The sequence below is a fragment of the Amia ocellicauda genome, chromosome 20, assembly GCF_036373705.1.
Source record: "Amia ocellicauda isolate fAmiCal2 chromosome 20, fAmiCal2.hap1, whole genome shotgun sequence".
Taxonomy (NCBI): domain Eukaryota; kingdom Metazoa; phylum Chordata; class Actinopteri; order Amiiformes; family Amiidae; genus Amia; species Amia ocellicauda.
Genome location: NC_089869.1, coordinates 8,493,176 through 8,507,096, shown reverse-complemented (window position 1 = coordinate 8,507,096; position 13,921 = coordinate 8,493,176). Strand labels below are relative to the sequence as shown.

Here is a 13,921-nt window from a genome sequence, read left to right as displayed (position 1 = left end):
ACTGTCCACAGTGACAAGCCATCATCTGCAGCAACTGAAGACCTGGCTTCTCACAAAACTACAACAACTGCAACTAATAAACAAACAATGTGTAGCTGGTGACCAAATGCCAAATGAGGGAATGGAAGATCTGCCTGTCATCCCCAAATTCAGAGGGCACCAACAGAGGGCCTCACAACGAATGAGGAGAGAGGAAAGGGCGTTGGCTCCTGCTTCCTTGCACCTTGGAGGGCAATGTGGAGGTGCTGGAAGCAGAGCAGGAAATCACTGAAAGCAGGGGGATGTCTCAACTTGCATACAGACAAAATCAGCCAGTGACTTCACTGTCCAGGACTAAAGGGCAATCAAGTCCTCTCAAAGCTTAATTTTATACATTAGATTGTGTGTGTACAGTTCTTTGCAATAATTTTAAAATCATAAAAACCTCTTGCATTGTCTTCATTTTTTCTAACAAAAACACAACTACTGTATTTCCCATTAATTCATCCCACTTGGTAAAGTCCAAGATCTGTTTACAAGGCTGAACAAGAAGAGTCTATTGATAGGCATGTTACTGATTTAAAACAGAACGCCCCTTTGAGACAAGGCAGTTTTGTCGCAGCAGTTTCCTAAAAGCCTTGGAACTGTTCTGGGTACCAACGTCATGTACTGAAGTAGGGAATGGACAGGTACTGAGACACCCTCAAAGAATTGTATTTTCACCATGTGTCATTTTGGTTCTCTCTCGGACCTCTAAGTTGAGGACAGAGATTATGAATTTAAACTGGGTGAAAGAAATGGAGAAATCCTCATTTTCCACCTGTACATTTGTTGAGGTTTGTAGTGCAAAGCCTTTAAGGATTGAGCTATAGCACATACAAAAACAGCCATCACATATAGTGCCTTAATAGTATTCAGACCCTCACACAGTTTTCATGTTGCTTTAAAGCTTGCAGTCAAGACACTTTGAAGTAGGAATCAATGTGTTACATACACATACAGCTGTACATTGTTTACATTTTCACTATCACTTTTTTTTTTTTTTTTTGCTTCTCGGATCCATTCATTTCCTTATATATAGGATGAGGCCTACCAATAGGGAATCATTAGGCATAACTCACCACATTAGCCAGATGGGTTGGCCAGTACCACCCACCTACGCAACCACAGTGCAATATAGACTAGTCAACCAATCTAAGCAGCATGTCTCTGGGATGTGGAAGGAAACTGCAGCGCCCTGAGAAAACCCACACAGCCATATGGAGAACACGCAAACTCGACAAAGGGCAGACAGGCCAGAACCGAACCAGGGTCCCAGGAACTAACCATGGCATCATTGCTGCTGTGTGTGTGTAATATATATTCTACATTTTTAAACATTAAAAAAACTGCTTCTTCTGAGCTATACACTAATAGCTGGGATGTAGGATGAAGAATTCTCCAATGGGGATTGAATGTCGACTCGTCATATCTGACAACTGTTCAAAACCCAAAAATTATCTGAAAAGTCAAGCCTCCTCCAAAGTTTAAAATCTGCTCATGCTTTACCCCATCATACAAAAAACAATTAAAAAGAAACTTTAAAAAGTTCTACAGTCATACTGGTCTCTAACAAATCCAATCCAACACGGCATAATTATATTTCATAAATTGATAATTGCTCTACTCTGAACAACTGAAATATCTGTTTCTAGGGGATTCATACAGTCCTGTAATTCAACCACAATCACAGTTTCACTACAGAATATAAGCGGAGTGCTCTAATGACAATAATTTGTTTTCTTCATCTGATGATTATAACATTACAATTAAAGTTGCTTCTGGGGACCTCACAAGTTATTTAAATGTCAAAATATTAATATTAATATGTAAACATTCCTTTAAGAGACTGATATTGAATAAAATAAATAAGCATCATTTACACAGCAGGCGTTACATTTTTCCTCACTGATTTTAACACGGCTAAAGCCTCATCCTAACAACAAAATGCAAAGAGCAGCACTGAATAAAAACATTTGCTTTAAGAAGAAACCACCCAATACTTAGGGACAGAAAGGAGCAATGTGTGACGCTGCCCCTTCTCAGAGCCGGGGAAGTGGCAGCAGGTGTCAGAGTCATAGGATCAGTTTCGCTTTTGGCTGAAACATAACCTCCAATGTCAGCACCCCCCACCACGTTTTGACCGAAGTAAATCCGTTACTTCAGCAGGGAGAGTGAGAGAAGTGCCCCAGTGAGAAATTAGTCAGACAGAAGTAACTCTTTTAAGGACTGTCGAGTGTAGGCCGTAGAAGGCAGATGGAGCAATAGCTAATTCTGCCGGTTATATTCTCTTGAGGACTAATACTGTATATATAGAACAGACTGCAGACTCCACCATTTCTCCTATGCTTTTTAAGTAGTATAAAGAGGATAAAACGGCAACTTGACAGTTCTCACCTAAAACGGATGTAAAACCCACACAGAGAAAGCAATCTTAAAAAGCCAGTGCCCAACACCAACACAGTACATATTTATACATATTAACAATTATATATTTATCATCATTACAAAAACATCTAAAGACTTACAGCTTCAAAGTCAGGAAGAAAACTTGACTCAAACTTCTTCAACTCCAGGAAAAAAAAAAGGAAAAAAAAAAAAGTTGTGTTCAATAAAAAAAAAAGTAGATCAAAAGATACCTGAAGTCAGTTAGGCTAAGGCTGATAACATTTAAAGTGGCTGCATTCACAGTCTCTACATATCTATCTATTATGATTATTTGTTTCATTCAAATTATTATAGAGAAAAATGCACTGATTTCCGTTAACATCACACTCCCACCGGCTCTTACTCTGCAAGGACACACACATCTTAATCTGTTAGAGCTGCTCTAATTCAATGTCCCAGGGCTGTTACTACTCATCTTCCATAGCTTCTATATTGCAGTTTGATTGTCCAGCTCATTAAAATGCCATCATTTGGAAAGTGCCAACCCGCAAAGCTTCATTTACAAATTGCTTGTGCACATTTTTTGGCAGAAAACGTCATCTTTGAAAGCCATCTTCACAGCACCACAGTGGGATGCGAGTGCCAAGGCAGTTCCCAGGTGAGACTGCAGGCACTGCTTTTACATGGCGTGATAACTGTGCTGTCCTTCAAATGTTGGCCGGCTGGACTGGATGCTGGCACAGGTCTGAGCTGCAGAGGATTGTGGGAGACAGACTTGACTAGAAGGCTACAAGGCGCTGATCCTTCTGGATGACAAAATAGTCATTCCAGTAAAGTGACAGTCAAAGTAAGCTTTTTTTTCTGCCCTGGTGTAAAATAATGTTCAATTAATAGTAAAAGGACCAAATAAACAGGACTAACAGTACTAAATAGTACTACGGAGTCAAAATGAGCTTAATGTGGCACTGATGTGCAAATAGCACTTCATGTTTATGATGTGCTGTATGTGCTGGAAGCTGCGTCTGCCTTTGTTTCATACGTGCAAGACAAGTCCACCGAGACTTCCTTTGATATCGAGTAAAGTCTTCACTTTTGTGCCCTTTTCGTGCCTTCAAACCTCTTGGAAATGAGACCTGCAGAAGGCTGAAACAGAGAGCCAGTGCAGGAAACCAGACCAGCGACGTTTGAGTAAAAAGACAAATCGTTCCCTTCAGAGCCCCAAACGCTGTTACAGTAAATCCTTAACAACACACTGGACAGTTGCTGCTGATCAAAAACAGACCCTGTCAAAAAGTTAAGAGATGAGGCCTGGAGCTTACACAATTAATAACTGCAAAAGGTTTAGAGCACAGCTTACGAAGGCCCGCCGAAACTGGAGATCTAAAGAAAAATAGTCATAACAAAAACTATATGACAGCACCTGATGTATATCACAATCAAAGCAGCATTTAATTTCCTCTCAGGATATGAGAATCAATGTCATTTACAGAATGTGTGCAGAAAATATGAAGGAGGAGAAACAAGAAAAGATACAATAACAAATATGAGCAAGAGATAAATCGAATCATTTTAATGCGGGCTTTAATGAAAAGTATTTTCTTATGAAACTGCTGTGAGCTACTTTATCTGTCAATTATACAAAAGATCTCTCATTAAAGATGAAGGTATTAACGGCTTTCAGAGCAAGTTGTACAGTTTTAATTATAGTTTATTTTCGTGGAATCTAATTAGAAGTATGAGCAAAAGAATTTAACACAAATGAAAATGACTTGTGTGTGAACCTAAATGTAATTTCAGCAGCAAGCACAAAAAGCTAATAAATGAATACCCTCCAAGGTTAACAGAGAAAAACTAAAAACAGATTTGAATAAGTACAGCTAAAACAAACGTTGTGTTCAGCTATTACACAGGGTGGGGGGGAACAGAACTAAACACAAAAACAGTTCCACAGTTAATTTAATTAAAAATAATATGCAAAAGACATTAATTACATGGAAACCGCTGGAATTATCCTGAAATACCAATTGAAACTGTGCTGTTGTAAATAACATTAAATAACAGCGCGTTTTAAATTCAACTATTTTACTTTAATATTGATGAACAGCACAAGAGCTATAAACACAAATACCACACATGCTCTGTGATTCTGATTATTTTCTATGCCCACGATTTTCTTCTGTCCCATTCCCATCAATGCAAATCAAAACATGCTTTATTTAGAGCCAAACACAACTTTACAAAAAATGAATATGTAGCAGTGGGTACTTTAAAACTGTAGAAGAAAACAAATGACCCAGCTAACAAGGAGTCAGTCTATATACAAAATGTATATTCCTCTAGATTTCCTTGAACAGTGAAATAATAAAAGGGGCTTTTAGACACGGTGTGCAATCCTTCCAAAATATAATGGATCAAAGGGCTCTTACTGCCAACTGTGCTTTGTGCCAAATGCCAACAATCTGCCAGCAGAGGTATTAACTTCTGAACAGTAATTAGTGTGAGTGCCATTGCCTTCTCCATCAACTGCTATTAATTACTGAAAGGCTGCTGAAGACAGCAAAATGCACAGGACAGTCAAAGCAAGAAAGCCAGTGCTACCCTGGAAGGTGCCATTAACTATTGTGCATTGTTGTGTGATGAATTGGCAGGTTACTATATTGTACATTTACAGATTTATTATTACAGGCTCTGAAACCCAGTCACTAAACGCAAAAATGTTAGAGATTGCAGATGGCACAAAGCAGCATGGAAGGATGTATGCTTGGAATAATAAGAGAAAGAAAAATAAAGGAATGGATCGGAGAACAAACTAGAATGTGACATCGTTGAAAGAGTGAAAGTGTTAAAATGGCGATGGGCTGGTCACACTGCAAGAAGAACAGATCAAAGATGAACAGATAAACATAGTCTGATGATGATCATATATACATTTCTTTAATATCTACCTGGAACTTTACAAACAAGGGCTGATGCTACCCGACTCATATTTGAAAACACATGGGGAATGAACACGTTTTACATTAATGTGTTTATCACGTGTGACTGTTTGCAATGTTTTCCTCATCTTTCGGACTTCCACTGGCAACAGCCCACTGTATCTTTCTCCTTCTCCAGACTGCATTAAACCTCGATGTAGATGTTGTTGCTGAACCTCTTCCTTGTTAAAAAATAAACCGAAATCAATACTAAAAAAAATCTATATATAAAACTATGAACAAATAATGGCCATCTGTTCCAGTCTCATTTGAACAGCTTTTATGGACAATTAATGGCCCTAGAACATTACTACATGGAAGCAGAGGGAAAAAATGCTATTAAAAGAGGGAGGGGTAAGAGTCTTAACCAAAGTATTCAAGAGTTGCACTGACCTGATAACATTCAGCCTAACAAACGCACATGTGTGTCCACAGCCTGCAATTTTCCTTCAGCACAATCCAACAGACTTGGACTCCCTTATAATTCAAATTACAATTCTATTAAGATATACATCAAATCCCAGTCACACTGACACAGTGCCTCTTCCAATTACAGTTATTATGCTATGCTAATTACAGCATTGTTTACTTTGGTTTATTTTAGACCAACAACTAATAATCAGAGGTACAAATACGGTCTATCGAGGTGTAGTTCTCCTTGTTGATTGCGAAGTACCATCAACATGTACAGCTGCTTCTCATACCGACTTAAAAACGTTGCCGCAATTGCCATTCACAAACCATGCCGCGATGCCTTGGATCACATGGCGCATGTTTATCAAACAGATAGATGAAGGTATAATTTTAAATCAATTATACGAGGCATTGAATTCAAATAACTAGTATGGTAGTTCCCCCGAGATTTAATTACACTTATGTACACTCTTCTTGGGGATATTGTGTCAATGTTTTTGTCTCAAAATGTCCTGTGCAATTATGAAACACTTTCCCTGAAGTGCCAAATAAGCACCTTTCACAAACTTTCAAAAACATCCTTTGTATTAAAGCAATCGAGGCTACATGTTGCTTTCTTAATCCTTCCCCCCATTCTCGGATGCATTAATTGCATGTGTGGCACAATGAAAGTTTGGAACCAATAATACAGACCGTTTTACAGCAGTTTAAGTTGTAGGGGATTGGTTTCATATACTCGGCAAACCGAAAATCTGGAAGCTGCCGTCATAAATTTGCACACAGCAGTAGAGTTTGCATTTATTACAATCCCCATGGGAAGGAATGGATGCTCTGAAGCAGGCAAGGGTCACCAACTCTAAAGGAAATTATTCCTCATTGATTCTTTTTTATTCCAGCCCCCCCCCCCCGAGTGTATATTCATGTTTTTAAAGTGGAGAAGTGTAGTAGAAGAAATGACTGGAAAAGCACTCAATGAACAGATTCATTTTGTAAATAAGGGGTCATTCAAAATTGACAGAAGCTCGTCTACAAATCCAGTTACCGTTCGACAGAAAAGTAGACATAAATAAGAAAAAGCTACGTTTTGCACCTTCAGTCTCATCTCTTCGAGTCACTGATCTATTCGGTTGTTGTGTTTTATATTCCCTCCATTTTTAAGTTGGGTTGAAAAGGTCAAAAACGGACTGCGTAAAATAACGCGATTTTCCATGTAAAATCTTCTGAGTTCATGTGTGCGATCAGTGTGCCTTTATAAGCACAGCACCCACAATCTAGTGTCATTACAAGGGTGCCAAGCCTGTTCACATCCCCCGAGAATGATAAATAGCTTATGAGCTCAAAATTACCATACAGACCATTTAACCAGACAGAGAGGGTAATTGTTGTTAATTGCTACACACTCAACACAGCATTGATACTCTTACTGACCTTTTCAACGAACATTCAGAATCATGCTTTTCTACCCAATGTAAAATAAACAGTGGAGAATCTATTACCATCTGGATTTAGCCTTCCATACAAAAAATAAACATGACATGCACCAAACCGAAAAACATTACAGAATATAATTTTCCTTGATTGTGAAGAATGAATCGGTATCTCTCGGCTGTGAATCTTTATTCCTTCTTTATTAAAACTATAAATATTATTTTGCACATACTAGATTAAATCAAGATAAGGCTTTCAAAATGCCACTACATGCAGAAAAAAACATCTTTCAATCTTTCAAAGCATCGCCCTTTTTTCTTCTCTAGATTCCTACATGTAAAGCATTACACAGGGATCTTCATTATTAATAAGGGGATGTACCTGTATGATTATCTCCAGAGATGCATGTTTAAAGCAAACCGGGGTTAACGTTAGGAAGAACCAGAGATCACCCACTGCACTGCAAGCACACCGAGACAACTCTTACAGAGTAGACCCAACATCAATCTCTGCCAGAGGAGGTCACAGGGAGGTTGCTGGGTTAACAGGGGGTCAAGCTCTTCAATTTGTTGGTGTCATGATCACCTGTTTCCAAAGCCACAGTTCAGAAAGTGAAAGGAGACGCCAGGCACACGAGGACTTTTACTTTCTAAAGTAAGTCAAGGTTGTGTATTCGCAGCAGACGTCTCACGCACAAAATAAAAAATCTATTTAGCCAAAAGCAACTCTATTCTGCTCGCATTGGGTTTATATACAGACATTTTTTCTCTTGCATTCTTTCAGTAAAAACTAAATTCAAATATATGGGTCTCCACATTTAGAGACGGGATTGTGTTCATTGAAAATCGCTAAAGTAAAAAATTATTAATGGGCTACTAATTTCATTCAATGTACTGATTTCAAACTAATTACTAAATAATATGCATTCAATGACTTCAAATTGCTTGGTTTCCAAACTAAAAACGAATGCATACCAGACAGACAAAAAATATATATTTTATAAATTCCCTTTTCTATGTGATGTATTTGTATATTCTATATAAGACCATATACATATATACTTTTTAAACATTGCTTGAAAAATATACACAGCACTGTATTGGAAGAAAACTGCAAGTCATTAAAGTTAGTCAAATCCCCCATAATGCTCAAAACACATCAGTCTGCCCATAATTGCAAGAAACAAGTTGTTAGGAAAGTGAGAATACATACCTATATCATAAGCAAGGAAATCGGCAGAAAAGCATTTTGCTCCATTGCTCAGAGACGTGTCGTTGTGTGTGTTTCCCCCAAAGACCAACACGGCCCCGCTAATGATGGCGGCTGAATGCAGATACCGTGCAAACCCACTTTCCTTTAAGATTGTCCTGTGGGGGGGGAAAAAAAAAGGACCTTCAAGTATGAAAAGATTAACTTTCTTTTCTACAGTTTAAGGGATACACTCCTATCTCACAGACCTTTTCCTTAATTACCTTACATCGGTAGCGGATGACACGAGTTTAAAAAGCAGAGTCTGAAAAGTTGCAAGGAAAAAGAAGCCAAAAGCATCTTCGGGGGAACATCAAGGTTTCTTTTCTAGCCTGAGCAAAGGCAAACATATGAATAAAGCAGGGAGCCTCTTGATGCGCTTTCAATCACATCCCAGCTATTTTCATTTTTAAACTAAGCTTACAAAGTTGCAGAGAGGCAAAGACTGACGGAGGTTCAGTTCCCCCAATTGAATTTTATACCCTCAGAAGATGCTACTTCAGAACTCGCTCTTTCTTCAATAACCCTCTGCCTTGGCAAAGTCAAAAAGAAGAAAAGACAAGAGAAGAATAAAAATAGAAACCGGCAACGTGTCCATCATTCATCAGATGTTAAACTTGGGTATTCGAAAGAAATTAAATGATAACTGAAAGAATTGCAGCTATATACGCATCATGTTACCATGTAGTAAATGCAATGTAGATTTAATTGAATGATCCTCCCTGATCACCCACCCTTCAGAGTATTGAAACAAAACTACAAATTGAATATCAGTATATGAAATAAATCTATCAAATCTATTAGGATGAGAATATCAATCCATATCAAAGATGTCTATGGATGAAAAAGTCAAACTCTTTGTTTAAATACTGTATTAAACTTGTATAAGTGGAATGGCAAAAAGTGCATGAGAAATGTTGTTCATTTTTGTATTATGATTGTGCATAATCTTTTGTGTTCCTCCCATTTGACCACTTCCAGGTCAATTTTCATTTATTTTCAATTATTTCTTAAGCTATTCATATCTGCACATGTGAAAAGGCGTCTCTCACAGCCGTATATCACTGGGGAAAGCACAAGCCTTGCAGAGGAAACGAGATATTTCTTCCCCCGTATCAATTGTCGGTGCAAATGGGTGGGAGTCAGGGGGGTCAGGCTGTGTCCGTAACACAGGCATCACAGGTGGCCACAGCAGAGGTCACTGAGGTTCCTGTGACATGGATGGACAGCAGATCTTGACAACCAGTGCCCAGCTTTTACAGTCCTGGCTATTGTCAGAAGTCAAACACCAGCACTGTCACCTTGTCTGATTAATTGATCATTAATTTAACAGTGTCATTAAGCAGATGGTGGCAGCCTTATGCCCGGCTCTGATATTGATCGGAAGGTCCTGCATCTGACTTCCACAGTAGCAGGCTGTAAAACAATCGTGGAGTTAACGTTATTTGCTAAATAAAACCATTTTACTGAGCCCTGCCATATAAAACTGATAAGTTGGCAGCACACCTCTCACTAAACACAAAAGCAGACAAACATATTCAGGTCTGTAAGCCTGGCCTTGGGCAACACGGAGGGGCCTGATGCAACATTGAGAGGGAGAGGGTACTGACAGGCAGGGAATCTCATTATAACATGATTGGGCTTAGTATGTGTATATAACAATGAGACCTGTTCTGTAGGGTGCAATTTAGCCCAAGGAGCTATACCATATCAGCAGTCCTATCCCTCTTCATTCTGGGTATTAAAATGTTTGTGTTGTGCCAGAAAAACTCAAATAGTTTTATAAAGCACAATTATACGGATTAGGTCTCAAATAGTTACATAAAAAAATAGGTACACAGCAATAAGCTTGGTCTACCACGGTGCAAGAAGGACTTTTGATGAAGGGTGTCAAGCACTACATATTATTTTACCTGTATAAATGGGTAATTGTATAACAATTGTGTAACAATTGTAATATAACCCCTTGATAATGTCGTCGGTTAAGAAATATTATAGTAACGAGTCATTTATTCTCTACAGAATTGCTGTAAATTTGCCATTAGGCTGCAGAAGTGCTCAAAAACAATTCAGGTCACAACAGACGACACCAGCTCTAAAGGAACTGTCAAGGATTGTTTTAGGGAAAGTGTGTACAGACATAAAAATGCCTGAAAGCCACTGTCTACATAGCCAGCCATGAATGTGTCTGATTGGGTGTCCAAATGGGAAAGTAATATGCCCCTTCGAGATGGATACTTCACTGGCGTTAGTTGAATGCTGTCATCGTAAACGGCTATTCTCCCATTGAAATGCCGGAGTATGAAAGACTACCTAAAAGCCTTTGTTTTATTTATTTTTTAAAGCCTGTTTAGACAAGTTGCATTTTAATTTGCAACATCAAAGGGCTACTAAAAATAAACTAAACATCATTGTGGAATTGCACTTAAAAACACCACATTGAAAACAGTTCAGAGAAGTTGATCAAGACGGTACAGTATAATTTGGGAACAAAAACAACAACGATGATTGTCACATGTTCTCTCTCCATGTCTACAGAGGATATATATCTTAAAGTTAAGACCTGCTGAGCTTAAGGAATATAATACTGGTTCCCCATGGTTGCAGCCTATGCAGATTTTCTCATGTTTAAACATACGTTAGTGTTTTGAAATAATTTAGGGATAAAAAGACTATTTAACAAAGAAACAGCTGGAAGTTTCTGGAGAATCGTTGGGGACGCAGAAACAGTCCCTGACCATCTTGAGTTTCTGTACTCATATTTGGACTGTGTATTAATCCACAGCCCTGTTGACCAACTCACCAGGTGCGCGTCCGCACTTCATAGCGATAAAGGTCATCCACCAGGCCGTACTTATTAGCAGGTAGTGCTTTATAGCCCCCGTGCACGTACACCGACTTCGTCATGGCATCGTAAACACTGCTGTGGCCATAACCGCCCTGGGCAATCGCTCCTTTAGTCTCCGGCACGAGCCACGTGTTCGTCCCTGAGGGGAGGGAAAGGAAAGAAAAATGTCAAAGAAGATCAATACATTATAGTCTGGGAAAGTATAGATTAGAGAGGTTAAATATCTTCCAGGAACAGACCAGGAAGGACTCGATCTGTCGCTTTAGAAGTCCTCCAACAAGTGTTGCAAGGGATGGTGACGATGTTTCTCTCTCAAAGAGGGATAAAGCTATATATTGCACATCCTTTGCCTTAAGTGGGTTAGTTACTTGTAGCTTTTCCTCTCTTTGGGTCCCAAACTGAACAAATTCATTTTTTTATTTTTTTTGATCCACCACTGCCCTGCATCTCAAACAAAGCTGCTAATTGTACTTTCAAGAAAGCATATTGCTGAACTAAAGGCTCCAGTCAGAAAACCAAAGAACAACTGCAGTTTTACATTCAAAAGGGCTGTTATTCAGCTCTGGTACCGCTTCATGATTAATGGAAAAGGCGCAGTAGGGCTCTCCGCCTGGTTTCAAGCACACTCTGCAGCTCTGCCTGGATTACATTTATCACAGTGTTCTACCACCGCCTTGGCCATCACAGGTGACGCCTTTAGCAAATGACCCCAGAAGAGAGTCTTATGTGACCAGTTTAGCAAGCACCTGCAGTGAATGTGCCTTCTCCTTATTATTATCATCAGTTATACCAGTCTGAAGCCCAGTCTTTCCACAGCTGAGAAACTGCACAAAGCCAGCCCAGGTCAGCGATTGCATGGGCACCCTCTAAGATGACCAGATCAGAAGGGACACACGCACCCAGGGACACAAATGGAAATTGGGCTTCAAGGCATTCAAGATAGAAAACAGGAGACACTTCTTTACACAGAGAGTTGTCACAATCTGAACAAACTCCCCAGCGATGTGGTAGAAGCTGAATATTTGGGAACATTTAAAGTCAGACCGGATAGGATCCTTGGATCACTTGGTTATTAATGGACACCAAACGAGCACGATGGTTCGAGTGGCCTCCTCTCGTTTGTAAACTTTCTTATGTTCGTATGTCTCGGGGTGACAGTGCAAATGGTGGTGGACCAGTAGGGGGCAGTCTTCTCCCCCTGGGCAAAGCCTAAGGAGCCGACTGCTGGCAGAGCCCTGCTAAAGGATCACTGCACTTTAATGGGCAGTACAGCCTGTCATGCATGTCCAGTGATGTGGGATTCATTTGGAAGGGAAATAACCATAAAAAGGAAGGCATTGTTATTATTTTTTCTCTACCAGTTAAGAAATCAATACAATCCCAGAGAGAATAAATACATAAAAAATAAAGAAGTAGTTTAGTGCAATTTGACCAATATGGTGAGCAATCTAACAAGGATGTCTAACGTCAAAATAAATACAGGTAAATGGATTCTGAACTGAGAGGAGAATTGTGGCATTTTACATTTTCTATCTAGTGGAAAAACTCACTCAAATCAAAAAAAGTGGAAATAGTTCCGAGCTTGACTACTTTGAAGGAAATCAGGGACCGGTGTCAGGTTCTGCCTACAAACATCTGTGGTTTTCATGAACTAAGACACAAAGGACCATGAAAAGTCCTCAAAGCCATCCTCTTTTGAAAGCATAAGTTGCCCTACCATTAAATACAATAATAAAGACCGACTCTTACCTACCCTTATCTCGACCAGACTGCACCTAGCGACCTACACACTCCTCTCTCCTTACACTCCCTGCAGACCTCTCTGCACCAGGAGACTCATTTTAACATTTTATCACCTCCAGAGCCGCTCCTTTTCCACCCTCGCCCCTAATTGGTGGAACAACCTTCCCACTGAGGTCAGGACCTTGACCCCCTTCTGGCGGTTACTCAAGACGCATCTGTTAACACTGTACCTGTAATACAGCAGCCTGGGCTGCTCAGCACTCTTGTTCTGATGCACTTTATTTCACGCTCCCATGTATTGTTAGCGCTTTTACTGCGACTTCTCCGAGCCTCCTGCTATTGAAGACCTAGGTAAACATGCGTTGAGGGAGAACCTACATGAAAACAGAGCTTCAGTATCTTAAATACTGTTAGGACAGACTTCCCAGCTTGTGGTCTAGCGCGGCCTTGTTCAAACAAGCAGATGGACGAATTCAAAGCACAACCATTTGCAGCTATCATAATAAAACCATGAGTTGGGAGCCATCTGCAAACTGACGGCGCTTCCACATTTATAAAACAGATAAGGTTTTTTTTTTTTTATGGGAATGATACATAATTATAACTAATATATCATCTGCTGAAGCGGAGTCAAACTCACAGATGTTGCTATGGTTTTTATTGCTCCAACATTTTATAATCAATGTTAACCAATGGCGTCTGATGTTCTGCCAGAGAGGTCACCACCCAGATGAATCGCATGTGAGGTGAATGAATGACGGGGAGAGCATTATCGAGCACGATGAACCACACTGATTAGCACATGTGACCTACTTACACACAGTGAAAAAATGATTAAATGCTGTAAACCAAACAATAA

At 39.5% G+C, this 13,921-nt stretch overlaps 1 protein-coding gene across 2 annotated transcripts in view; it reads right to left on the bottom strand.

Annotated features, from left to right (window-relative positions):
* atrnl1b (attractin-like 1b) overlaps positions 1-13,921 on the bottom strand; it is a 300,343-nt gene that overhangs the window by 217,749 nt on the left and 68,673 nt on the right. For both annotated transcript variants that reach the window (XM_066693672.1, XM_066693673.1), the window contains exons 10-11: positions 11,275-11,458; positions 8,436-8,590 (exon numbers count right to left, since the gene is read on the bottom strand). In XM_066693672.1, the coding sequence (XP_066549769.1) occupies positions 8,436-8,590; positions 11,275-11,458 (339 nt within the window). The remainder of the gene's footprint in view (positions 1-8,435; positions 8,591-11,274; positions 11,459-13,921) is intronic.